General features: G+C 38.0%; 1 protein-coding gene across 2 annotated transcripts; it reads right to left on the bottom strand.

The window, feature by feature from the left end:
• Positions 1-3,959: 3,959 nt before the first annotated feature.
• Positions 3,960-16,419, bottom strand: LOC145332543 (uncharacterized). Of its 2 annotated transcripts, none has more exons than XM_080177544.1 (8): positions 16,271-16,419; positions 15,024-15,064; positions 14,640-14,701; positions 13,856-13,933; positions 12,928-13,029; positions 12,436-12,524; positions 11,481-11,560; positions 3,960-4,726 (listed from the first exon to the last, which is right to left on the bottom strand). In XM_080177544.1, the coding sequence occupies exons 1-8, from the start codon at positions 16,385-16,387 to the stop codon at positions 4,672-4,674; spliced, it is 624 nt and encodes a 207-aa protein (XP_080033670.1). In that variant the 5' UTR covers positions 16,388-16,419; the 3' UTR covers positions 3,960-4,671. The 2 variants fall into 2 exon arrangements, with proteins under 2 accessions (XP_080033670.1, XP_080033671.1); XM_080177545.1 differs by lacking the exon at positions 16,271-16,419 and adding an exon at positions 15,550-15,626.
• Positions 16,420-27,988: the final 11,569 nt, after the last annotated feature.

Raw genomic sequence — 27,988 nt, 5'->3', positions numbered from 1 at the left:
TTACAGCATAATGTCATCTGACTAAGAGGACCAAAATATATAAAAAGTGTTGTTCATTGTTTATTCTTTTCTGATGTAAAATAAACAAAACTAGAATTATTATTTGTTTTATCTTTGCTCGACTCACACACACACACACAGACACACACACACAAACAAACACACACACAGAAAACAAGTGTTGGAAAACATGTTTTAGTGTAATCAACATCATGCTGGCATTATTAAACGAAATTTCAGGGATATAGAATTAGAAGGATATTTCATATCGTTAATTTAGGCATGTTAGAACTGTCCTATCGATTCCAAACTTAGCATAGTGATTCCTGATGTCGTTAGGTACGATTTAAAAAGCGTAGCGACTCTATAATTGTTACCAGAATGTCCCTACGTCCATTTGTTGATTTTTGACCTTTTTGCAACAACTTTTTATGTGATATTCATTCCTATTACAACAAAGTACAATGTTATAAGCGAAGCATCTCAACAATCAAGCTTGTTTGAAATATAAAGCATAAAAATTAAAAAGCCTTATCCCTTATATCCCTGGCTCTAAAAAGCATTATCATTTCATTTTATTGCTAAACCTTTTTATTTGCCATAAAGCTCATCATTTGGGACATTTGGGTCCAGAGTTTTCTGTCTTGTTATGTGTTTTGTATTCATTATGCTAAACAGATGGATTTGGGGGAAATATTCAAAAAAAATTTATTTTTTAGGTAGGTAGGTAAATTATTATCTTAGTTTAAAGGGATAGTTTATCGTAGGGCACGAAATATTCTTTAATTTATACTTTTTAAGGACTAAAAAATGTTAAATTGATGCATTCTTAAAATACCTACTTTTTCCCCTTTTTAACAATACTTATACAACCTAGAAAACCAAGGATTGGACAATGGACGAATCTTCTCCCAAAGTATCGGCATGCAATTATGTCTTTAGCTGATAGTAAAGTTGGAGAGAAAGAATGTTGTAGGACATATTTATGCAAATATAGCTACCTATTGTTTTTCTTATCTTTAAGCAATAAAACAATACAAAAAGACATACAATGAACAAATCGCAAAGTAAACAATGGGCAATTAAAAGGCTAATAATGTTACAGTAACAAAAAGATAGGTATAAAATATTGACGGTCATTAAAAAGGCTTTAAATACAATTCTAAAATGCTTTAATTTGTTTAAAATTCACATTAATTTCAAAACATCAACTAAATAAGCCTGTATGTTTAGAGATACAGGGTTTTTATACAATAGCAAATAATATACAACACCCCCAAAATCTTCAAAATATATGTAAATATCTATGAAAATAATGAGAGAAGACAAATTCATTTTCCTGCAATTTACATAAATGACAATAAAAATAAGCTATACGTACGGACTGTTATGAACAGAAAAATACCCTAAATCTACTGTTTTAGAGCACAAATTGGATTTAATTGAAAATATCAAAATATTTATTTTATAATTCGTTTAGATACGTATCTAACAATTCAGAGAGGAAGGGGACATTGGGCTGTTAATTACGTACACTATGTTGTCCCTAAAGATTTGCAATAACGTTTTCTTATTAGTTGGCTCGACAACTTTGGGGTTTTAATTCATTTTAGATACCTATCCCTAGCCACAAGTTGACATATGAGTTAAAAATATTACCTAGGCATTTATACAAAAAAAAATATTATTAAAAGAGATACTTTCGTATTTTTAAGGTTGGTCCGTACGTAACGGATAGCTATTAATCGTTAATTAAAGTATGTTAGATGTGTTCTAAGGAAATCAAACTGTGCATGATGATTCCTCTAACAAATAAGTACCATTTGGGCAGTATGTCTTCAAACAGTATCATGTATTCACGCAATTTTACAACAGATTTATATAGGTAAAGAAACAGTTTTTTAGATTTATAAGATAAGGGCCGGTCGCTTATTTTGGCAAAATTTTTGTTAAAATAAACTTCAAAGAACATCTATATTTAACTTAAACAAAGAATAACAACTTAAAAACATTAAATAGTTTTAACTTCATTTAATTCTTAAATATTAAATAGTATGATTTAATCATTAATTAAAAAAACTAGTTTATCATTAAATCTGTAAATTATTATTTAATTAAATACTGATTTTATACTTACGTATAGAAAATGACATGAAATGATCATGAAAATCACTAAAAAAATCCAGAAAAAATGCACTTTTACCATATATTTTCACCAAAATAAGGTAAAAACGTAGCGAACGGAAATAAAATTTTCATTTCCTCTATTGTATTTATCCCCTTTGCTTAGGAAGCTATTACTAATACACACCCGCACCACTAGCGGTGTGTGTGTGCCTAGGCTATTCAGCGTGTGTGAGTGTTTGCGTGTGTGCCCAGGCTATTCAGTGTGCGTGAGTGTGTGTGTGCCCTAACCCTGTAGGCAAGCTAGGCAGCCATTTATGCCACTCCCTAGGAAGGCAGGTAGAAAGATAGATACTGTAAATAATACAACAGAAACAACAACTTTTTAAAGAATCATTTAATTTTTACAATTTTTAAACATTTTCAAATGTTAATTGGATAAAAGTATATTTTAGAAGCTTAATTTTTTTATGGTTAAAAGACAAAACATTTTTTTTATATTTATATACTAAAATTAACTTAAATTAAAAATATTTCTACAAACTGACGGCTGGTCTGTCAGCCACTTCCCTACCCTTTTAGTCGCGGTTGCCAGATTATATGAGTAGATTTTTATTTATTTTTATACAATTATAAATATTTTTAAAACGTACTTGAGATATTGTGAGCGTTAAAGAAACTTTAAAATTGATTCAAACTTAACATTATTAATATTTTTTATGACTTGTGGATAACCATAAGAGACAGCTGTGTGCTTTCTTCAAAAGACCGATCCTTAAATAAAATTGAAAGAAAGGGAGTGGTAGATCTTTTCAAGTTTAAGGTTCAATTATTAAAAATTGTCCTATAAATGAATATCCCAAAAATAATTCTATAGGTAATGAAATAATAAAAAAAATGTATAAAATAGAACCTTGATTTTATTTATAAAGATTTTTATTTTCTTAAGACGACATTTCAAATCACATAGTCCATGCAATGTAAATGTAAAATTATAAAAAAAATCATATGTAAATATTAGAATATGATGATTTCATGTCTTCTAATGTAGGGATGGGATTATTTACAAGTCCTACTATTATTTTGTATGAAATGGATATCATTTTTAAATGTCCAGAAAAAGCTTTTTTAAAAGCAAAAACATATTAGTCTAGAAATTAATTAAGAGATCTAATGATTCAGATTTTTTTCAAAACACTTTTCTCTCTTCTATAATTAACTTAAATTCTGTCAAGTCAACACAATAATAACTTTTTCAGTATCTAAACTATTTAGCAAGGATTAGATTTTCTTTTTAGCACCAATATTCCTAAAATTTCTAAAAGAAAGGAGATTGCAAGGACACTCCAAATATTTACTATTCTTAGTTTATAACATAAATTAGTTTTTTATTACTTAATATAAATAATTCGTTATTGATGGATTGCTATTCTTTTGTTGATTGCTATTTGAATTAATTTTGCAAAAAAATATGTACATATTTCATTCTGTCACACTATAAGAGTTATTGTTCCTTCTGACTGTAGAGCTTTGCTTCTATGGATGTTGTTATCCTTGTTGAAAAAAATACAAAGAGGAGTGTCCTTTTTTTAAAATTATTGAATTATTTTTTAATAGAAGACGATGTGTCCTAAAACACATATATTGAAGACGACATTTGATTTCCTCAATTTACGACATACTAGTCCTCCTTTTGTCATAAAAGTCTGTCTGTGGTCCTTCTGTACGTACTAAATGATTCCAAGGGTTGAATTCCATCCCTCGATGGTTTGGCGAAGCACTAAGAGGCTATAGGGGCGAAAAATTAACATTTTAAGATTAAAGAATTAAACATATTTATAAGATAAATTTATTATAAATTCATTTCATTTTGTAAAACAATTATTACAAAGATTTTTTACACTATTAGACCCGCAAATAAAAATATGAAAAATGTAAATACAAAAATAACAATTTTTAGGTATATTTTTTTTCAGAATTACTTCACTTTTTAGAAAACCATCGAAATACATTATACATATTACACAAATATCAAATTGGCTTATTAGATTAGGTACATTTTTATACAAGGTTATCATATTATAGTATTTGGAAGAAGTTATTTGGCTTAAGTTTTCTTTCAGATGAAAGCATTGAAATGTAAAAGTTATAAGAGAGAAATATTTCATCTATAAAGATTGTCTAGATTTTTTTTATAGAAAATTTTATGCAAATTAGAGTTTTATGATTTGAAATGTTCCTCTAAAGATATAAAATTATATATATTTTACAATTTCAATTTTAGCTTTAAAAAAGGCAAAACAAAATTTTGGAATGTCATTTTCTTGTAGGGGCGATTTCATTTGAGAGGGTGGCGGTACCCTTCCCCAAAATAGTTATAAACCTTCCCGGGACCTATGAGTAGCTACACTGCATGCAACTAAGAACCAAATCGGTTCAGCGGTTACCAAAATCCTTGGTATAGACAGACAGACAGACACACACAGAAACATAAACATCCTGTTACTTTTATAAAACTATAATGATATTGAGTTCTGATTTAAAGATTCAAAGACCATCTCCACTGCTGTAATACTGAAGTGTATCTCCATCACTCTCATAGCTGAAATAAAACAAATGGATTTCAAATTATACTTACTTAGACAGACGTACGGACATACAAATAACAGAATGCGGACGCCATTGTATCCTTGATTGATTAAGACAGACAGACAATCAGACAGTCAAACAGACAGACAAACTAATTGGTGACCATCGTTTTAGATATCCCAAAGGCCATACAAATGATGAGAAAGCATTGACAAATATTTTTAAAATGGTGGAAGAAGTGAAAACTATATTTCTTTTTTTTCAAATAGGCATAACAGTTTTTTTTGGGGGTGGGAGGGATGGGGTTGGCCCTTATTTTAGGGTAGATTTCTCTAATAAACAGACAGACAGATAGACTCAGAAACATCCTAATACTATTGTGGTAATACGACAACCAGACGGACAGGCAGTTTACAGAGTTGCTACGCTGTGACTTATCATAACAAACCCTCTGCACTAATCTTATTATATCACCATCTATCTCATGACCGATGTTGACCCCGCTATCTAGCGGTCAAACTGGCCTGCCTAAATGTGGGGAGGGACTCAAACATGCAGCTATCACGCGCCCCTCACGCGATTATACAACCGGGAGGCGCTGCCTCCCCTTTTACCACCGCTGCCCCCACAGCCTGTCTACCGCCGGGAGCTAAGCCCTAGCGTCCCACACCCCCTTCAAACCTAACCATTGTTATAATCTGTTGTATATATATAGTAAACATTGCTTGTAAATATTATTCAGTTAAATATATAATTTCTGTATGACTAAATCCTGCTAGTTTGTTTTGGTAGAATAATTCAAGGCTAGGGCTCGTTGAACTCGAACTCGTTACCCTGTGGGCCGAGAACGCTCGGCTTACCATAACTTGGTGTCAGCGTGTTTCAATCGAGCCTTACAGAAACTAGCCTATTCTACCTCTGATTGGACCCTTTGGCAAGTAAGGGGACAATCAGCCGCCAACTGAGAAGCCAACTGACCCGTGAGACGGCCTTTTTAGGTCGAATTTCCATCATTTTGAACGCAATATGTGGGCCTCTGGCCTACGGCAAGCAGATTTAGCCTGCTAAAAGCGCCAGTTAAGACGCTTTTTCTGTACCGTGTAGGAGTAGCGCTAGGTGCGCAGCCACGGTAATCGGATAATTTAGCTCAGACGGCTACAGAACTGAGTCTAAATTGGCAAGTGTAGCTGGGACAAGCCCCAGGACACCTAGGCCAAACCTACGAGACAGACAGCTGGGTGCTGGTCTCCTTGAGAAGGCAATGTGTGGCTGCGAAGCCTCAGCACACAAGTAAGCCCTACCACTGCGACGGATAGCAGATTTTGAGCCACAGGCACGGCAGGACGGGACATTCCCTGCCGCTGCCTTCCAGGATTCGAACCCGAGGCGCTGTAGGACGGGCCATTCCCTGCCGCCATTTTCGGGATTCGAACCAGCGGCGCTGTAGGACGGGTCATTCCCTACCGCCGTCACCCCTCTGAACCTTGCAGGACGGACATTCCCTGCTGCCAGTGCTTCCAGAATCACACCTAGAGCTCCTAGTGATAACAACACATAAGTGTGTATAAATGTCAACCAAGTGATAAAAAGAAATATAAAATTGTTGACCCAGTGATAATTAATAAGCTCTAGTGATTCGAAGCTAACGAGGAAGGCCAGCCCCTCCAGGTAATAGGAAAATTGAAAGAATTATATATGGCAGTCTCACACACCCTTATACTCCATCTTTACCACGTGACTGTGGTCCGGAACCTCTCACACCCTCTGAACCTAGGAGGGTATTTTCTCAAGGAGTTCGGAACTAGGCTCTGTTTCGACATGCAACCACCTTGCTTGTGGGTGCGTGGGGAGTTTATCCCACTCCGTGGCGTCCCCATTGACCGGGAGACAGCCGAGAGAGAGTTGAGCTATGAGGGGCACGCACTGGGTGGATACTGCGCTCAACGCCCATAGGGGGGCCAACCTGCTAGCCATGGGGTTGCCCCCAGTGCCCAAGGTGCCGCGGGAGAACCTGCCAACAACGTTCCCTGAAATTGCCAGCCCTCCAGAACCAATCTTCTCCGCCGACACCTTTATCAACGGCCAGCCGTGTCCACCTGGCCCCCTCTACCTGGGACCCCCAGCCAGTCAACCAGCCAAGTCCGAGTCCAGACCCGTCAAGTCGCGGTCTGATGCACCCGGAGCCACACTCAACTCCCAGGAATCAGCCTCTCCCGGCGCCGTGCCCGTCAAGTCGTGGCCGGCCGCCTCCGGAGCCACGCATGGCTCCGCTGCCTCAGCCTCTCCTAGCGCCGAGCCCGTCAAGTCGCGGCCGGACGCCCACGGAGCCCAGGCTGGACCCAGCGCCTCGGCCTCTCCCAGCGCCGAGCCCGTCAAATCGTGGCCGGACGCCCTCGGAGCCACACCTGGCTCCGACACGTCAGCCCCTCCCGAGGCCGAGCCCGTCAAGTCGCGGCCGGTGGGTCCCGGAGCCGAAGCTGACCCCGCACCAGCCACGTATAGGCTAAGCGCTGTCACTCCAACTGACGGCCAGCCACCCCAACTTCGCACGGCCAAGCGGGTGGTCTTGCCTGGCCGCGGTGTCATGGCGGTCCCTGTTGAGTTAGTAGGCCACCGCACCAAGGATGCCATCCAACTAGCTGCCCCAGAACAGAGGTTTGGGGAGGATCTTGTCATCCCAGAAGGCCTGTATGCCCACAGGCCTGGATCCGCCACTGTGTTCCGAGTGCTGGTGGTAAATGAAGGGGAGACGCCCCTCCTGCTGGACGCTGGCCTCCCAGTGGCAGGGGAGCTGGTCAAGCCTGACATTTTAGAGGTTTCTGATAAGCCTCCCCCGAGTCTCCACTCGTTCCAAGAGCCTGTTGAGCCCCCAGACATGCAGGAGTTGTGGGAGGCCCTTGAGATGGAAGACAACGAGTTCCTGCGCAAGGATCCCTTGCTCAAAAAGGAGGTTTGGACCATGTTATCAGAGTACAGGGACGTCTTCTCCAACTCTACCCCCGGCTGCACAGATGTAGTCGAGCTGCAGCTGCGCCTCAAGCCAGGGACCCAGCCGATCCGCCAGAGATTTAGGGATCTGAACCCGCGGCAGGAGGCTGAGCTGGAGAAACAATTGGACACTTGGCTACAGGAGGGGGTCATAGAGCCGTCAGACTCCGCCTGGAGCAGCCCTTTGGTGCCCATCAAGAAGAAGGACGGGAGCACCCGCTGGGCCGTCGACTACAGAGCCCTCAACAAGTGCCTGGAGCTGGATAGCTACCCTCTGCCCAGGATCCAGCAGCTGGTAGAACGAGCTGGAGGGCACCGCGTCTACAGTGCCCTAGACGCGGTGGCCGCATACTACACCATCCGTGTGTCTGAGGACAGCCGGCCCTGCACCGCCTTCACCACCCCCAGGGGCTTGTATCAATGGAAAAGGATGCCCTTTGGCCTGGCTACGGCACCATCTGTCTATTCCAGATTTATTGCAGGGGTCCTAAACCCCTTAGGCACAGCCAACCTCCAGTCATACCTTGACGACGTCCTGACCTTCCACCAGGATACCTGGGCCCACCTGGCTAGGCTCCGGGAGGTTTTGGAGGCCCACCGCAGGGGAGGAATCCGCCTCAAGCCAGCCAAGACCAAGCTGTTCCGAGCCAAGGTGGATTATCTGGGCCACACCCTCAGCCGTGAGGGGATAGCCATGCAAGAGGATTATATTGACCGTATCCTAGACTGGCCGGCCCCCAGCACCCCCAAAGATTTGCTGGCGCTTCTGGGGTTCTTTGGATACTACCGCCTGTTCATCCCAGAGTATGCCGACCTCACCTACGAGATGAATCGGCAGAAGACGGCCAAGACCCTAGCCTGGACACCTGAGATGGAAGCCCAGCTGCTGCAACTCAAGGACAAGTTCCGTCAAGCCCCCATCCGAGCGCCGCCCAGGTTTGACTTGCCAGCAGTATTCCAGCTCACCACAGATTTCAGCAGCCGCGCCATCTCTGCCATTCTGAGTCAATGCCAGGACGGCAAGGAGAGGCTGATTGCCGCCGTGGGGCGCAAGACAACCGACCCCGAGACTCGCTACCCGTCCTGGAAGGGAGAGATGGCCGCCATTATGTATGGAATCCGGAAATTCCACGGCATCTTGTCCTACCGCAGCTTCCAGATCAACACTGATTCCTCAGCCTTGTTGCAGATGAAGTCGCTGAACACATCCACAGGGATGGTGGCCCGCTGGCAAGAGGAGCTAGCGGCCCTAGATTTTACTGTCTGCCACCGTCCTGGCACCCCGAACACCAACGCTGACGCCCTCAGCCGCCGGGAGGACGCCAACATGCCAACGGCCAGCGCGACTTGACGAGCATGGCTGCCTCACCACCACTGACCAGACCCTGACAGGGGAACGGACAAGATACCTGCTGCCTTCGGCCCTCCAGCAGGACGCGTTCTTTCTAGCCCATGGGACCCCCATGGCCGGGCACTTTGGGATGGACGCGACTATCGCCCGCGTTGCCATGCACTTCTGGTGGCCCAACCTGGCCCGTGACGTCCGCCTGATGGTTCAGACTTGTCCTGAATGTGTCCAGAAGGTTACCAAGGAAAGGTTGAAGCAAGGGATACATGTACCCTCCCGCCAGGGGTATCCACAGCAAGTCCTGTTCATCGACCTGGTGGGGCCGCTGCCAGAGACCCCAGCTGGGAACCGCTACATCCTCACCTGTCAAGATGGGTTCAGCCGGTTTGTCAGCCTCTACGCCATCCCCAACAAGCGCACCCTCACGGTGGCTGAAGCCCTGCTGCACCGCCACCTGGCCACGTTCGGATGCCCCCTGAAGATCCACTCCGATAATGGGATGGAGTTCACCGGCCAGGTATTCCAGGAACTGGCCTCCAGGCTTGAGATTGGCCTGACACATCCACCACCCTACAACCCGCAGTCCAACCGAGTGGAAAGGTTTCATCGGACGCTCAATACAGGCATGCGTCTGTTCTTAGACAGAGACGACAACAACTGGGAGCCCCACTTGCCTGCCATTGCATTCGCCTACAACACCAAGGCCTGCAGATCTACCGGCGTGACCCCGTTCCTGGCCTTCTTTGGGAGAGAGGCCAAGCTTCCGGTGGACATGGTGCTCCGGCTGCCAGAAACAGAATATGCCTCGGTTCCAGCCAACGTCCAAGCTCTCCTGCAACGTTACCATGCAGTGTATGATGCCATCCAGCAGAAGGAGGAGGGAGCCATCCGGAGGAGCGCGGCAGCCTACGAAGGCACGGCCAAGTATGAGGTTGGAGACTTGGTCTGGTACCTGGCCCCCCGCCTGGTGCCAGGGAAGGCAGCCAAGATTACCAAGAGATGGACTGGCCCCTGGAAGGTAGTGAGGAAAGCTACAGACGTCCATTATGTCATCAAACCTGCCTCTCCAATAGCCAGGATCTCGGAAGTTACCGCGCATGTAGGCCGACTGCGCAAATACACTGGAGATGTGACTGCCCACCAGATTCCAGCAGACATTCAAGTCGACGTGGACGGCGACGAGGATGCCACCGAGCTGCCGGTTGGAGCGGCGGCGCCCGCAGCTAGCGACCCAGGACAGTTCCCAGTGCACCAGCCGGCCGCAGCCGCCCCACAGCCCAGCGGCCAGGATCGTGACCCAGTAGAAGAGAACCTGCAGGGGCAACCCAACGAACCACCGCCGCCGCCGCCAGCTCCAGAGCCACCCAGAGATGCCATCTGGAATCCTGATACAGACATGGAGCACCTGCCGGCCAGCAGCGAGCCTGTAGGAGGAGAAGCAGCTACTGCAATGGAAGAGGCCGCCCCAGAGGACGAAGCTGAAGCCATGTGCCCCCTGTTGATGACAGCCATCCCTATCCGGGTAGGAGCTAGGAGGCCAAGCAACCTGAATCAAGCAGGCGCCCCCATGGAACTTTATGCGCCTTCAGCCATCGTCATTCCCCCCTTGGGAACCACCAGAGTTAGCCTAGGCCTCCGTGTCCAGCTACCCGCTGAGGCAGAGCTAGTCCTGCAGACGAGGCAAAATTTCCAGCGCCGGGGCTTAGCCGTCGCCAACCCCCGTCTAGAAGCCAACCAGGAGCTGACAATGCTGATATCCAACCACAGCCAGACCGAGCAACGAGTGTCCCGTGGAGCCTGTGTAGCCCGAGCTGTCCTCCATCGAGCTGTGCCCCAGGAAGAGCCTGTCCTGCGCAGACATAGGTTGTCGTATCCCCAGGTTCAAGGCCTGGTGGCTCGAGAGCCACGCAACCCTTGAAGGGGAGGTTGTGGTAATACGACAACCAGACGGACAGGCAGTTTACAGAGTTGCTACGCTGTGACTTATCATAACAAACCCTCTGCACTAATCTTATTATATCACCATCTATCTCATGACCGATGTTGACCCCGCTATCTAGCGGTCAAACTGGCCTGCCTAAATGTGGGGAGGGACTCAAACATGCAGCTATCACGCGCCCCTCACACGATTATACAACCGGGAGGCGCTGCCTCCCCTTTTACCACCGCTGCCCCCACAGCCTGTCTACCGCCGGGAGCTAAGCCCTAGCGTCCCACACCCCCTTCAAACCTAACCATTGTTATAATCTGTTGTATATATATAGTAAACATTGCTTGTAAATATTATTCAGTTAAATATATAATTTCTGTATGACTAAATCCTGCTAGTTTGTTTTGGTAGAATAATTCAAGGCTAGGGCTCGTTGAACTCGAACTCGTTACCCTGTGGGCCGAGAACGCTCGGCTTACCATACTATTATATAAGAATTACCTGAAATGCTGCAGAACATGTTGTTCAAAGTCATCACTTGAGACATCCACTGGAAATCTGGCCTCACACATAGGACAAACCTAAATATATTATTGAAAACTTGCGGCTACACATCTAAATGCCTACACAGGATTGACAATCCACTTTAAATTTTAGTTTTAAAAAGAAATAGAAAAACAAATTTTTTGGGGGGGACGTTATCTTTCCTCAGCTCCCCCAAAATAGTTATAAACCTTCCCTAAATCTATGAGAAGCTTCACTGTAAAGGAGAATCTTATCGGTTCAGCGTTTATCGAGATCCTTAGGTACTTTCGTACTGACAAGCATTCTGTTACTTTTATATAAGAATAAAATTCAAAAGAGTTATCAAATCAAACATTGAAAGTATTATAAATCCTCCCAGAACCTACAGAAGGAAAAGTAAGGACATTGTGAAGGAGAACCCTATTGGTTAATGAGATCTGTTGGTTCAGACAGACATACGTAGATCTTGTTATTTTATTTTAAGGAAAATTATGTTTTGTGGTGGTGTTACCTTAAGACTTGTATGAAAGCTTGTCTGTGCCCTGTCCCTCTCTGAATTAAAACTTATTACCTTCAGACTTGTATGAAAGCTTGCGAGGGCTCTGTCCCTCTCTGAATTAAAACTTGTTACCTTAAGACTTGTATGAAAGCTTGCGAGGGCTCTGTCCCTCTCTGAATTAAAACTTGTTACCTTCAGACTTGTATGAAAGCTTGCCAGTGCCCTGTCCATCTCTGAATTAAAACTTGTTACCTTAAGACTTGTATGAAAGCTTGCCAGTGCCCTGTCCCTCTCTGAATTAAAACTTGTTACCTTAAGACTTGTATGAAAGCTTGCTAGTGCCCTATCCCACTCTGAATTAAAACTTGTTACCTTAAGATTTGTATGAAAGCTTGCCAGTGCCCTGTCCCTCTCTGAATTAAAACTTGTTACCTTAAGACTTGTATGAAAGCTTGCGAGGGCTCTGTCCCTCTCTGAATTGAAACTTGTCCCAGTCTTACTCAAGGAACTACTCTGATCATCTAAACATAATTCTATCAAATAATTTATTTTTGATTCACCTTGTCTGTCCATAGGTCAGTCAGTCAGTCCGTAACTGTATGGGTGCAGGGAAATGAGATTTATTTAGATGTTATTAAAGCAAGTCCTCTCATTTTTCTTTTCAACATTCCCAACATTAAGGTGCATTTTTGAGAATTATATAACATCCGACTGATTTGGAACAGCTTTTTAGTCACTTTTTTTTTTAATGATTCTCCCCCAAAAATATTATTAAACTTTCCAATACTTTACTGTACAGGACAACCACATTGGTTCAGGGAGACCTCAAACTACAGATAGACAGACATCGTATTTAATATAAGCTATAGTGAAATAAATTTAGTTTTCTTTTTTACCACCAAGTGGCACTTGCGTCAATTATACCTGACTGAACACTCCTGGCCTGTGCCACGTGCTTCAGGGCAGCAACTATACTTCCTCTTTGTACAATTAACTGGCGCTTGATTTGCTCCATTCTTCGCGCTCCTAATGAAATTAGAAAATTGAGAATGTCTCAAATATATCTTTTAATTGCATTAACACTTTTCAGAGTGCCAAAATTTGATTTTTTAAGTCTTTGTTTTAGGACTTCTAGAGATGCATCGCTTATAACATTGTACCTTGTTTTTCTAGGTATCATAATTTAACAAGAATAGCCATCTTCCAAGCCCTATTATATTTAATATATTTAATACTGGTTTCTTTTAAGAATTCAGCTCAAATATTAAAAAAAAAACAATAAATAGGTATATCTAGATAGTCAAACTAACCCCATAATCCGTCAACCGTGAGAAATGAATTCAAGCTTCTTATTGGCTGATTTAGAGAGTGTGTCTCTAGTTATTTGTAGTGAACAGATCTATAGTATAGATATAAATACAGATAACTTCCTCCCTTCCATTTTTAATGACCTTTTTTTGTCTGCTACCAAAATGTTATCTGCTACTTAGTTGTGTTAATATAAGCGACACCATTGGTTGAATTTCAATGGCCCAATTAAAGGTCGGAACAAGGACACTGCGATGGGAAGATACAGTTATTTAACCCCTTCCCCCTCTAGTGTTTTACTCTAATGTGTAGTGCCTCTATCAACAATCATATCCAACAAATTACCAGACAGGCATACTTTTTGACGACCATCATTTCAAATGTCCCTAAGACCATACAAATGACGAAAGAGAATTGAAGAAATTTTTGAATTGGTGGAAGAAGTGAGCCCTAGATGTGTTTTTTTTTCAAAAAGGCCTAAAAAGTCAGATAAATATGATAATATTTAGACTTCCTGTTGCTTTTATATAAGATAAAAGATTACCTTTTATAAGAGTATTTAGTACAGAGTCTTGATCCCCTTCAGATTCCCGCTCTATATTGTCTATACTGTCGCCCATATCTATATTAGAATCAGGGATAGTGCAATGGAATAGGAAATTATTTGGAAGGCCAAAAGACAAAAGCCTCTGGGCTCTGATGCTTTCACAACAACATAAACTGAAGTTTGGCGCTTTACACAAAGTATCCTGTTGATCAATGAACCCCCCCCCCCCTTACGTAGTTGAAAATAAGGGGTAGGTAAGGGGTAGTTTTTTGTTTATAATTTTAGATCAGAGGTGGATTCTTTAAAAAAATTTGCCCCACTAATCACTTAGTGGGGCAAAAGTGTTTTCGTAAAAAATCCACCCAAAATCACATTAAAAATCTACAAAAATTAAATAAATCTTATGTTCATAACCCTTCTATGATTTTGTTTAATTTTTGTAGATTTTAATGTGGTTTTGGTGGATTTTTTACGAAAACAATTTTGCCCAACTAAGCAATTAGTGGGGCAAATTTTTTTAAAGAATCCACCTCAGGTTAGGTTAGGTTTTATTTGGTAATAGGTAGCCCTGCAGGGTTAGGGTCCCAACAGAAGTAGTATTTTTTTCAGGGCCAGTTTCTCTTGGGAGTGTAACAGTGCCTACATCAAAAATTAGAAAGTTGAACCATATCGGTCCAGCGGTTAAAGCTACAGACAGACAGACAAACATCCTAGATGGATTATAAAAGAATTTTTGAAAATGTTTGCTTCAATAACAAATTCAAATGTGAGAAAATTTTACCTAAACTTAGGGACCCGTTTGAAAAAGAATCAGTGGTTGGAAGAAGTTGGGTATCTGCTAGTCTGAAACAATCGATATATTTTTACTTGGATATTGCACCAGATTTTTTGGTACTCTGCTGCAGCTGGCTAAAATAACGATAATCCCCCCATCCACCCCCTTTAACCCATCTCCTACCCTCCTACTGGATAAACGAACTGACGAGATCCATGAGCAACCTAAAAAGGCACAGTATGTCCGTTACTCTAAGCTAAAAAAATATATGCAGTCTTCAAAAATATTCATATTGATAAGTAATCCAAACCCCTAAACATTTTTAGGGTGCCATAATACAGATCTACACAACTTGTAGAGTAGCTTCGCCAGTATAAGAAATAATTTTACCCTGTTATGATATCTGCTAGATCTGTTTGAATTCCTTTCTCCTAAAATTATTTAATACAGTTTCCAGTATGACTTAAAAACCAATTAATATCTGCTGGATTAGAACCGGTTTTAATAATAAAAGCCATACTGAAAAATCATGTATCGCTCTTCTTATAACCTATAATCTATGTGACTATTATATGTATTGTTTATAAATAAACAAGGATAACAACATCCAAAAAAAGCGAATCTCTGAAACGTTAGAACAAACGAACATTAACAATTGTAGAGTGTGTCAGAACTGAAAAAGATTGAGCAGAATACATATAAGTCCAAACAAAATTGCAAATAAATTTGTTGCAAAACTTCCTACTTGCCGAATACTGTTTTAGAACATACTTGATTACAGAGATGCTTTGATTATTTGTTGTCCAAGAAATCAGTATTTCAGCAATAGTATGATTACGTCCACAAAGGTGTAAAAATCAACATAGAAAAGCTTTGCAGAAATATATTATTTTTATAAAATCAAATTCTACAATACCATTTTCAATAGCATACAGAAATTGTCTTTTAATACATACTACTTCTTTTCTGAAAAGCTTAGTAATGTATTAAACAGTAAAAAAAAAGTATTTGGCAAGAACTATCAAATTTTAAATTTCTTTTAGAAAGTTAGACATAAAACTAAAGTAATTTTTTTCATTGATTGACTGTTGGTCAGTTATATATACGCTACGCTGCTTAGATTATCTATATATCTTTAATTAGTACCACCAGTTGTCTGTACGGACTTTTAGGACAAACAAGGATGACAACATCCATAAAAGCGAAGCACTGAAACAGTAGAACAAACGGACACTAACACTTGTATAGTGTAAGAACTGAATATTCAGAATATAAATGTAAGAGTCGAAGCAAAATTGTAAGTAAATTTGTTGAAAAACTGCTTAAAATTTATTGTTAAAAAAGTGAGAGAAAAAAATATTTAAAATGGACGTACAGACATTTTGGCAATGATTATAGAGTTTTATAGAGTTGCTACCCTTTCTAAATCGTTCCTAACTACTAAAGGAATCACCATGCAAAGTTTGAAATCAATAGGACAATTCTAACATATCTAAATTAAAAAAAAAGTTATCCGTCTCAGACATACGGACGGACGGACCTACCCTATTTGTAGAAAAGCTTCGCTTTTAAAAACGTAGAATTATAGTTTCGCTTGTATTACAACACAACAATTCTCCAAAAAAAAATCAAATCACCTCAAGACGACTTTTTATTTCAAATCTTTTCATGTTTTCAAATTTTCTTTGGGGGCTTTTCACAGAAAATAAAAAATTTCCAAATAAAAACTGTAAATTGTTGAATTTAACTAACATATGATCTATGTTTTGTTCTTACTACAGAAATTATTTAACCATGGGAATCTCCCCCCCCCCCCCTCCTAACGATTTTTTCCCACCCTCCCGTACAACCATTTCTCACTCCTTTCCACTCTTCGCGTCGCACCTCCCCCTCTTCCGACCACTCCGAAATAAATCTCTAATTAAGACATGCAAGGAAGCAACCTTCAGTTGAATATAATTTGCGTTTTTGACAAAATAATGCTATGAAGTGAAAAATTAATTCATCCAAATTCCAAATATCATTCTTCAATAAAAGTAGCAGAATCTGTTTCTGTCTTTGTGCCTGTCTGTAAAAAGGGTCTTGCTAACTGCTGAAATAATATAATATTCCTTTACAATGTAGCTTCTCATAGGTCCTGGGATTTTTATAACTATTTTGGGGGATGGTACCACAAAGCCAAGAGAAATCACCCTGAGAAAACAGAAAAAACCCCTTGATTTTTTTCTTTTTCTTTAAAAACTATTACAAAAAAATGGGGGGGGGCTATAGAATTCAACCTTCCACAATCTTAAGTGTCCTAAGAGGCCTCTAGGGTAGTAGCAGCTAGTTTTGAATATACATTAGCTATAATTATTACAATTTCACAATTGAATTATTCAGAACACAGAGAGCTGATACAAAACATCCCTGAAAAGTTTTATCCTAATTTTTTTATACGTGGAAAATTAAGAATAATTTGGCAATGAAGCAAATTCTAATCTAAATTTTTTTTTTATATTTATAAAGTTTAAATTTTATGCCTATTTGATAATTTTTGTTACACAAAAATGTTAAGTAAACACAGTTCTAATTAAGGTCCCAAAAATAAAGCTCATTGTTTACTTACCATGAAAACCAATACAATTATCAATAACCTAAAAATGAAAATAAAAAACTTTTTTTAATGCATTTTTTACATATACTCTTTTTTACTAAAAATAAATTGATTTGTTTTCTTTTAGTTTTGATTCAAACTTATTCTAAACATTCTGAATACAAGTAGAATAATGAATTTTCTAATTTCACTACTTACCCTTGATTTACTGCTTATTAAAAGCAAAACTCTTCTATAATTAGACTCAGTCCATCTGCCATGTGCTCTTGTGATTAATTATGACATGTTAGAATTGTCATAGCAAATCTATTGTCCTTGCACAATGATTACTATAACAATTAGGGAAGCATAGCAACTCTACAATTGTTAGCAGAAAGTCAACATGTCTATTTCAAGCATGCTGATTTTAACCTTTTTTACAACAGTTTTTTGGATGATATAATTATTCTATTGATCTGATTTTTGTAATATTGATTCCGAGAAAAACAAGGTACAAAGTCATAAGCAATGTTATCTTTAAAGGAACCCTGCAAGAAGAATACTGCTTTAACTACTTAAAGACTGCCACGAGAAGACCCAATACCTAAAATTTGAAGCCTCCAGCTTCAATAACAAAAAAGTTATAGACATTTCAAAATGATATTTTTAGTATTATGAAAATTTTGAATGTTTTTCATTGCTAATAATAAAAATTTCATTATTAAAATAGAAAGAAAATAGTAAGCTTATTTTTGTCAGAAACTTTGGGTGCCAGTAACTGATAACATTTTTACAATAAAAACGCCCTTCTTATAGTCAAAACCATTCAAAAAAATTCAGTTTAATTTGCATTGAAATGAGAGCACTGTAGTCGAGAATGCCAGCCTTTAGGATTTCTAGCCAATCAGAAGGCTGAGTCCACAGTCCGCTAAAAAACCAATCACAGCTGAGCATCTGTATTACTTACAATAATTTCATTTTTTCCCATTATGATTTTACGCTTACAAATGTAATTTAAACTGAATTTTTAAAAGAGATTATGACTATGAAAAGGGGTGTTTTTATTGTAAAAATGTTATCAGTTACTGGCGTCCTAAGTTTCTGACGAATATAAGCTTTTAATTTTGCTTCTAGACAACATAATTTGATATTGAAATTTCTATCATGAGCAATGAAAATCTTTCAAAATTTTCACTGTAATAAAAAAATAATTTTTTAATGTCTGTAACTTTTTTGTTATTGAAGCTGGAGGCTTCAAATTTTAGGTATTGGGTCTACTTGTGGCAGTCTTTCAGCAGTTAAAGTGGTGTATTTCTTGCAGGGTTCCTTTAAACTATAATCTATATTAAGCATTTTGCAAGAAATATAAATACAATTTTGTCTAAGCTTATGAATGAATATATCACCTATTTATAAGGTTCTGACACTCTACAAGAGGTATTGCTCATTTGTCAATCCTTCTAATTTTAGATTTTTCTGTTATGGATGTTGTCATCATTGTTAAATAAATATTTGCACAGCAAACAATTCAACTAAACCATTTACAGTAAATGTATTAACATTGCTGTGAAACCACTATACAAAGAGTTAAACATGTATGCTGCAATACTTAAAGTATTGACCTGTATCGGAATCATCCCAACCACTAGAGTTCAAATGCACATTGTCAATGTTATAACTGCATTGTTTTCTAGCCTAGCAATCACATTGATTTCTCTTCAAACTTATCTTTCAGGTATAATTACTGATAAAAAAGAGAATATCTAAAAATACTAATATCATTGATTTACACAAATGAATTGTATTTTTCAGTAACTTTGTACAAGTTTAAGATTTCAACAATTTTGAAGGGGAGGAATTAATTAATATGAGCATGAGAATAATAAGACAATCTTACTGAATCTAATCCTAATTTTTTTTTTTTACAGAGACTAAAAGTGATACACGAGGATTAAGTGCAACTGCTATCTTTGAATCTTTTGCTGACATAGTATTCTTCTGCATTGGAGCTATCTGTCCTTATCTCAATTTTAATTTACAGAGTAGCTATTCTGACACTCTCAGAAAACAAGATTTAAGGGGTATGTTGTAATTTTTATCTTTATTGAAGTCTAATCATTTGTAAAAGAAATAAATTACCAACTTTTTAATTGACTTTTTTAGGTCCAGTTTGGCCAAAGCTGTTATTTGTTATAATTTTCATGATGATTGTGACTACCTTTGGTTATATGACTAACGCTTTTGTAAGCGATGATCAGAAAGATTTTGGACTACAGAAAATTATTTATTTATCTACTGCTATCTGTTACATTATTGCAATATTGTTGATGTTCTCACACCTCTTCTTCTTTGGATGTTGTCTGAGAGACAGTAAGATTCAAATGATAGATGCTGTGCCTGATATGGATGAATGTAAAGAATCTGATGACAAGAAATGTGCAAATATATGCAACAACTTATTAAAATTGTATAAACAAACTAAAGAATCTGTCAGTTTTGGATTGTTTCTAATGTTTACTCTAATTACCATAGCCTCAATATTTTTTATCTTTATTTCTATCAACAGCTTTGGAAAATATCATCTTTTTCTTGATTCTTGCAATATTTTTTGGTGCATGGTTTTTCTATTGTTATTAGTTTATCTTGGCTTAGCATCAGATGAAGCTGATCAAGCTAGGCTCAATCTCATAGAAAACATGTGGTAAGAATTGTTTTCAATAATGTTTATTATTGAAAAAGGTAATTGATACAACCATTTTAATTATACTTAGAAGTTTAATGACATAAATTATTATAAAGGGTGTGCAAAAAAAAATGCGGACATTTTTAAAATTGAAATTGCGCGGCTTGTGTTAATAGTAGAAAATTCTTATGCATATCGTTAGAACCGTTATGAACTCTAGTTTTTGGAAATATAAGAACGAATCCTGTGCTACGTATAGTTAGGAAGCTACGTGGTGAAATGTTCCTATTGCCTTAAAACTTGAATTGCGAGTAAACCAGAAAATTAAAAAAAATATTGAAAAAAAATAAACCTATTTTTAAAGCTTTTTAAATATTTGTATTTATTTGTCATACAAATCTTCTAATTGAATATGAAAAAATCTACAAATATTTGTACTGAAACCATTCTTTTACAATGGATCCTTCAACAAGGTATCAAATAAAAGTTGAGATTGGAACTTTTATGAATAAGTACCCTGGAGCAAGCATAAGAGAGGTTAGACAATTTTTGAAAAGTGGATCTGTATCCCAGGTATGGAATAATCTTACAAGACAAACAAGATCTTCATTCCTTAAAATACAAATACACTTAAGGATCTACGAAAGGAAATAATTTCCGCCTGGAAAGAAATTGATGCTGACAAAGATTTGTGCAAAAAGCTTATTCATTCTATACCAGCAAGAGCAAAGGCCATAATACAGAAAAATGGAGATCAAATCTTTAAAAATGATTATTAGTTATTCATTACTTCTTTGTTTGTTGATAGTTTGTTAACTTCTTTGTTTGTTGTTAGTTTGTTAATAAATTAGTTAATTTTATAATTTTTCTTGAATTCATTGTTTAAAAATAAAAAATAAACTTGTTTTGCAATTTTTTTATTCAATCTTTTTATACTTTGATATTTTATAATTTACTCGCAAGTTAAGTTTTAAGGCAATAGGAACATTTCACCACGTAGCTCCCTAACTATACGTAGCACAGGATTCGTTCTTATATTTTCAAAAACTAGAGTTCATAACGGTTCTAACGATATGCATAAGAATTTTCTACTATTAACACAAGCCGCGCAATTTCAATTTTAAAAATGTCCGCATTTTTTTTGCACACCCTTTAGTAAAGTTTTTTTCTTTTTTTAGGACTGTTTATGTGGCAATGTCTGATTCTAGCAGGCCTGAACTGATGTCTGTTATATTCAAGTTCCAACTGATTGGCCCCTTGTCTGCTGAAGGATTTTATGATGTGAATAGAGGACTTCTTGTTGCCCTAACTGGAACCCTTCTCACTTATATCATTATCCTTGTTCAAATGAGAGAAATGTTTCAGTAATTTTTAAGACAATATTCTTTGAACTTAAAGTATACCATAACATAAAGTTTATTTCTTTCTTAATAGGATTACACAGTGTATTTAGGTTGTAAGTAAATTTCTAACCATTCTCTTATTTTATAGAATATGTGAATATTGTAAAAGATTATTGCATACCCTGATAAAATGTTTTAAAGAATCCACCTCAGCTTGAGTCGAAAGTAAACAATACTATTGTCTGCTAATAATGTTCCTTTTAAGATTTGATGAAAAATCGGGTCAGAAGCGTAATCTAGATATAGTATGTCTATTGGAAGGAAGTAACTTGTAAAATTTTTCAATAATCATGAAAAACTGTCAAAAAAACAATTGATAATAAATTTATCAGTTGTTCTTAGCTTGAATATTACAGCTACCTGTTCATAATACTTTCGTAATGAAAATATGTCCCTTCAAACCAACAAATATTTCAAAACTTTCTCTGAATATTTTTAGGTCTTGTGAAACGTCTTTATAAAGTATTATTGGACTGTAAGATTTTTTTACTTACTGTCCAGTTACAATGTGCTGTTTTTTTTATAATAGATGTCGCAAGCTTGTTAACGCTGCTTTCAGCGAATATTTAAATAAAAAGTTAAAGAATTAAAACTAGACTTATTAGCTTCTAGGGACAGTAGGCCTTGCCTAACAAATTTTATTACTTTATATTGATATTTGTGGAAAATTGTCTGTAATACAATGGTATACATGATTTTTCTGTACAGCTGAGAGCCATAGTATCAGACAAAATATTTGGGAAATCTCAATTTCATCACATTTCAAATACTATATTGTTATTGCTGCTCTGCTACTTACGTATACAATTTTTCTTACTTAGAAACATTTTTGTTACAAAATATGAACACTTATAATTAACAGGGACAGACTTCCTGCAATATTATTTACTAGCGGCTACACCCCCTAGAGGCCTCTACTAGTGGCACTTTAAGTGTTTTTTTTATATATTCAAAATATGTCTATGTTGAGTTTGACGTTTATGTTTGCGTTGAACTCTCTTTCTAAAATCAAGAAAAGTAAATTTTTTTGATATTTTGTGATTTCTCTTGGGAGGGTGGTGGTACCCTCCCCTAAAATAGTTGAAAACCTTCCCGGGACTTGTAAGAATATACCCTGTTAAGAAAAACCCGATCGGTTCAGCGGTTAGCGAGATCCTTCAGTACAGACACACAGACAGACAAACATCCTGTTACTTTTATATAAGAATATACCACGAGTTTGTTAGTTTAGGGGATTTCCCATTAATAAGGATATATGGTTTTTGACAAGTTGCTATCAAAACGAAAACACAAAAGAAAATTTGTAAAATATAAGATTACAATTATTGAATGTATGTACTCTGTCTCTGGGGGGGGGGGGGCGTGGGGGGGGGGGGTTGAAATGCTCCGTTGATTTTCTAATTCCGTCACTGGCTGGCGTTGCACAAAGAGAAAAACCACTATCTACACTGTACAGGGTGTCCAAACATTTCTACTCTACAACAGGGTAACCATCTCTACTCTAAACAGGGTGGCCAACTATCTACACTGTACAGTGTGACCATCTCTACACTGTACAGGGTGTCCAAACATTTCTACTCTACAGGGTAACCATCTCTACTCTACATAGAGTGGCCAACTATCTACACTGTACGGTGTGACCATCTCTACACTGTACAGGGTGTCCAAACATTTCTACTCTACAGGGTAACCATCTCTACTCTACACAGGGTGGCCAACTATCTACACTGTACAGTGTGACCATCTGTACACTGTACAGGGTGTCCAAACATTTCCACTCTACAGGATAACATCTCTACTCTACACAGGATGGCCAACTATCTAAACTGTACAGTGTGACCATCTCTACACTGTACAGGGTGTCCAAACATTTCTACTCTACAGAGTAACATCTCTACTCTACACAGGGTGGCCAACTATCTACACTGTACAGTGTGACCATCTCTACACTGTACAGGGTGTCCAAACATTTCTACTCTACAGGATAACATCTCTACTCTACACAGGGTGGCCAACTATCTACACTGTACAGTGTGACCATCTCTACACTGTACAGGGTGTCCAAACATTTCTACTCTACAGGGTAACATCTCTACTCTACACAGGGTGGCCAACTATCTACACTGTACAGTGTGACCATCTCTACACTGTACAGGGTGTCCAAACATTTCTACTCTACAGGGTAACAATCTCTATTCTACACAGGGTGACCAACTATCTACACTGTACAGTGTGACCATCTCTACACTGTACAGGGTGTCCAAACATTTCTACTCTAAAGGGTAACCATCTCTACTCTACACAGGGTGGCCAACTATCTACACTGTACAGTGTGACCATCTCTACACTGTACAGGGTGTCCAAACATTTCTACTCTACAGGGTAACAATCTCTACTCTACACAGGGTGGCCAACTATCTACACTGTACAGTGTGACCATCTCTACACTGTACAGGGTGTCCAAACATTTCTACTCTACAGGGTAACAATCTCTACTCTACATAGGGTGGCCAACTACATAGGCGTCCAAGGGGGGGGGTAATGGGCCATTTGGCACCCCCAAACGATTTTGGGGGTGCCGTAGGCACCCCCAAAATTTTTTGAACAATACCCCCCCCAAAAAAAAATTACCCCTACCTTGGGGGTGCCGTAGGCACCCCCAACGATTTTGGGGGGGGTATTTACCCCCCCAAACGATTTTGGGGGGGGTAATTACCCCCCCCAAAATAAATGTTCTTTAAAAAAATTTTGGGGGGGGGGGTATTTACCCTCCCCAAATTGAATGTTCTTAAAAAAAAATTTTACTGAAAATTTTTTTTTGGGGGGGGGTCCTATGATGTAATTGTAAAGCACTGAAGATTCCATAAAATAGATACCTAACTAAATTAAATATTTCAATAATGAAAAAGAATTTCTATAGGCGATTTCTTTTGGGAGGGTGTCAGGGTGTCTCAAAACTAGTTATAAAACTTACCAGGACCTATAAGACGCTTCACTTTAAAGTATAATCATATTGGTTCATTGGTTAGTGAGTTAATTATTGTATTTTTATGTTCTAAAGAATGAGATACTACTATATATTTGAATAGTAGTGGCGCCCTTAGCATCTAAGAACTCGTGTTTTCTAAAGGGTAAAAAGGGAGGAGAAAAATAGCCTAAAACCACTCAAAGGATTGACCTATAATAGTGTGGAACCATCATGGGATCTATGTGAAGCTTTCCTAAAAAGGAGAACTCAGTATTAAAAGTAATGAAATCTGAAGCTATAGTCAAATAAACCTTACTTACTACTTTATGTTATAGGATAGTACTTATTAACTTAATAGATTAGGTAGGTGCTTTTTTTACATAATTAAATTACCCCCCCCAAAAATTTTACCCCCGGGGTAAATTAGTTTGGGGGGGGTAATTACCCCCCCCCAACAGATTTGGGGGGAGTATTTACCCCCCCCAACAGACTTTAGGGGGGGTAATTACCCCCCCCAATCAAATTTTACCCCCGGGGTAAAAATTTTGGGGGGGGTAAAAAAAAATTTCGGCGCGCTTCGCGCGCCATTTTACCCCCCCCAAACACGAATTACCCCCCCCCCTAAAATTTTTTACCCCCCCCCCCAAAAAAAAAGCTTGGACGCCCCTGGCCAACTATCTACACTGTACAGTGTGACCATCTGTACACTGTACAGGGTGTCCAAACATTTCTACTCTACAGGGTAACAATTTCTACTCTACATAGGGTGACCAACCTAATCTACTCGTTAACTAAGGTATGGCTTCGCACGCAAGTTTATTAAACTATTTTATAAAAAAAAGTATATAGTTTTCACTTCATCCACTAGTTCTGTGTATAAGCCTAAGTAAATTTTAGGAAAAATAAAGGAAGTAAGTTTAATTGATTAATTGAAATCACCAAAACCAGTTTGCAAGTTTCCTAATCCCCCGTCCCTTATAAATCCGCTTAATAAAAAGATTTAGTATTTTTGACACAATACAATCTGTCCCGATTTTGAATTACTTTTGCGGAACATTTTTCCAGTTACGTCATATTTTCTTTCCCGAAAAAGGAAAGGGGGAAAGAAAAAAGGGAAGGGGGGAAGAAAAAAGAGATGGGAGAAAAGGGGGTTTTCCCCATCTCTTTTGAAGAGATTTTCTTCCCCCCTTCCCTTTTTCGGGAAGAAAAATATGACGTAACTGGAAAAATGTTCCGCAAAAGTAATACAAATCGGGACAGATTGTATTGTGTCAGTATTTTTTGTAAATTTGTAAAAGATTTTTTTACAAATAATGAACTTCTACTCTTAAACTGATTTGAAAAAGCGAAGCTTTTCTATAATAAGAATCTGTATGTCCTTACGTCACGGTTAGAATCCATTTTGCAGCATGTTATATATAACTTTGTTTATACATTTGAATCAATGTTCTGCTTAAGTTTTGACATTCCACTTGTGTTCATGTTCATTTAATCTACTGTTTTATTTCAGTGCTTTGCTTTCATGTTTGATGTCATCCTTGCTAAATTCTGTCTGCTTGTTTTTATCATATATGTGAGCTATTTATGAATGTTGTCATCCTTGTTTTGTATAGAATTTGCTCATTTTTGTCGTCAAAACATCTTGCAATGCATTGCAGTATTAATTTGTCATTTTGTTTGCATAAATTATTGCATACATAGCAAGGACAAAGAGATACGACTATGGGGAAAGGATTTATATATTTGGTTCTTTTTTAGGTTTAATTTTATATCATCAAAAGTACCCCCCTTTTCAACTATAGTTTTAAAAGGTATTTTTTCTTGTTGGAATGGGAGAGGGTCAGTATTTTCTACGATATCTGTTAGGCGACCCACAGACACAACCCAATCTTTCCCGATTTTGTATAATTTTTGAGGAACACGATTCCAGTGACGTCATATTTTTCTTTCCCGAAAAAGGGAAGGGGGGAAGAAAATCTCATCAAAAGAGATGGGGAAAACCCCCTTTTCTCCCATCTCTTTTTTTCTTTCCCCCTTCCCTTTTTCGGGAAAGAAAAATATGACGTCACTGGAATCGTGTTCCTCAAAAATTATACAAAATCGGGAAAGATTGGGTTGTGTCCGATCCACAGACAGAAACACACACACACTTGCACAGATATACATCCGGTTATTTTCATAAAAGGATTAAAAATTCCTGTTAATATTAGCTGTGATACTTTTGGACAAAATTGACCTTGTCCTCTAAATATTTTTTATGAAAGGGAGGAAGGGGACATTGGACTGTTTATTACACTAGTCCCCAAAGTTTTTTTTATAATATTTTTATTTCGTTAGCTGAACAACTTTGGGGACTTTTAATGAATCTTAATTAATTGGGTCATTAAGTTAAGTGCCAACAACTGATTAAATCTACAGAATTTTTAAATCATTTGGGATATACATCAATTTATCGGGCATTGTATTGTCTCTTTAGATCCATGTTTTGATGAAGGTGTTTGTATCATAGCTTTTATAATTACTTCATTTTCCTTTATTTAATAGATCCCTACACAAACGGAAACTTTTATTTAGCAAAAATTTCAAAAATTCAAAGTATCAGTTAATTTCGCATCGTTTTTCGCGGATATTAATATGAAAAATGATAAGATTAAATCATGTTTTGTTAGCTCAACGTCCCAACTGTGCAAATTATACCTTTTAAAGGGCCAAAACATTCTCCCTGTAATTTATACTATTTATAACACGGATCTGATATAGCAGCAGTTGGTATAATTTTAAAGGTTTTAACTTATGAACGTTGATTGAGTGAAGTTTCGAACCCTAAACAACTAAAAAAGTTTACAGGGATTTAAAGGGATAAGACAATGGCTGATAAATGATGAAACAGAAGATTACAATTGATAGTTGTAATTAGTGTTTGGACACTCGACTTAATGAACCAAAAGATTCAAATTTCAAACTTTAAGTCCCTAAAATTCATTAAAAGTCCAAACTGGTATAATAAACAGCCCAATGTCACTGAAAAGTTTACCTAAATAAAAACAAAGAAATTTTAGTTCAGAAATTATGTAAAGGTCCATTACTTTAATGCAGAGAATTTAGATTAGTTTTCTCCAAAACAGAGGAGAAATGGAATCAGAAAAAATATTTTTTCCCTCCATAATAAAAATTTGGAATGTCATAAACCGACCCACTTATCACCATACAAGGTAAAATTTAGAGACAAAGGTCGTGGAATCAAAAGGTTCTCACAAGGCTTTTCAACTTTGCTTTCATAAATAATAGATAAGTTACTCGTACATGCTACCAAAGACAAAATTTCACACTTATATTGTGTCAAGAGGAAGAGTTAACTTTTTGAAGATGAATAAAGTACCTCCACAGATTATGACGTCATACGATGGAATAGCCAATGAGAGGCCAGTATACACTGTAATGGACAAATGGTAAAATTAATGCTGGCCTCTCATTGGTTATTCTATCGTATGCCGTCAAAATCTGTGGAGGGACTTTAACCATCTGCATTTATTTTCAAATATTTTACCACTTTATCCCTAGTAACTTCTACAATTTTAACAAAACATTAATAAAAATTTTCATTATCCCTTCTATTTATGGTTTCATTATAATAAAGTGTTTAAGGGCATATCTTGAATATAAAAAAAACAAAGGTAGATAAATTTGACGAATGTAAAAATTGCCGGTCCCCAATTATTTTAGTGG

This window comes from Acartia tonsa, chromosome 11 (genome assembly GCF_053477335.1).
Source record: "Acartia tonsa isolate MP-2025a chromosome 11, ASM5347733v1, whole genome shotgun sequence".
NCBI lineage: Eukaryota > Metazoa > Arthropoda > Copepoda > Calanoida > Acartiidae > Acartia > Acartia tonsa.
Note: the sequence above shows the minus strand (reverse complement) of the source record. Positions and strands in the feature narration are given on the sequence as shown.

What these genes read in the sequence shown, in the direction of transcription:
- LOC145332543 (XM_080177544.1), bottom strand. Translation starts at nt 16,387, where the DNA reads ATGTTAGTTAAATTCAACAATTTACAGTTTTTATTTGGAAATTTTTTA. An exon ending in CTAGCAGATATCATAACAGG is followed by an intron (nt 14,702 to 15,023) that starts GTAAAATTATTT and finishes CGATTGTTTCAG; the next exon opens with ACTAGCAGATACCCAACTTC. An exon ending in GCTTTCATACAAGTCTTAAG is followed by an intron (nt 11,561 to 12,435) that starts GTAACAAGTTTT and finishes TAATATATTTAG; the next exon opens with GTTTGTCCTATGTGTGAGGC.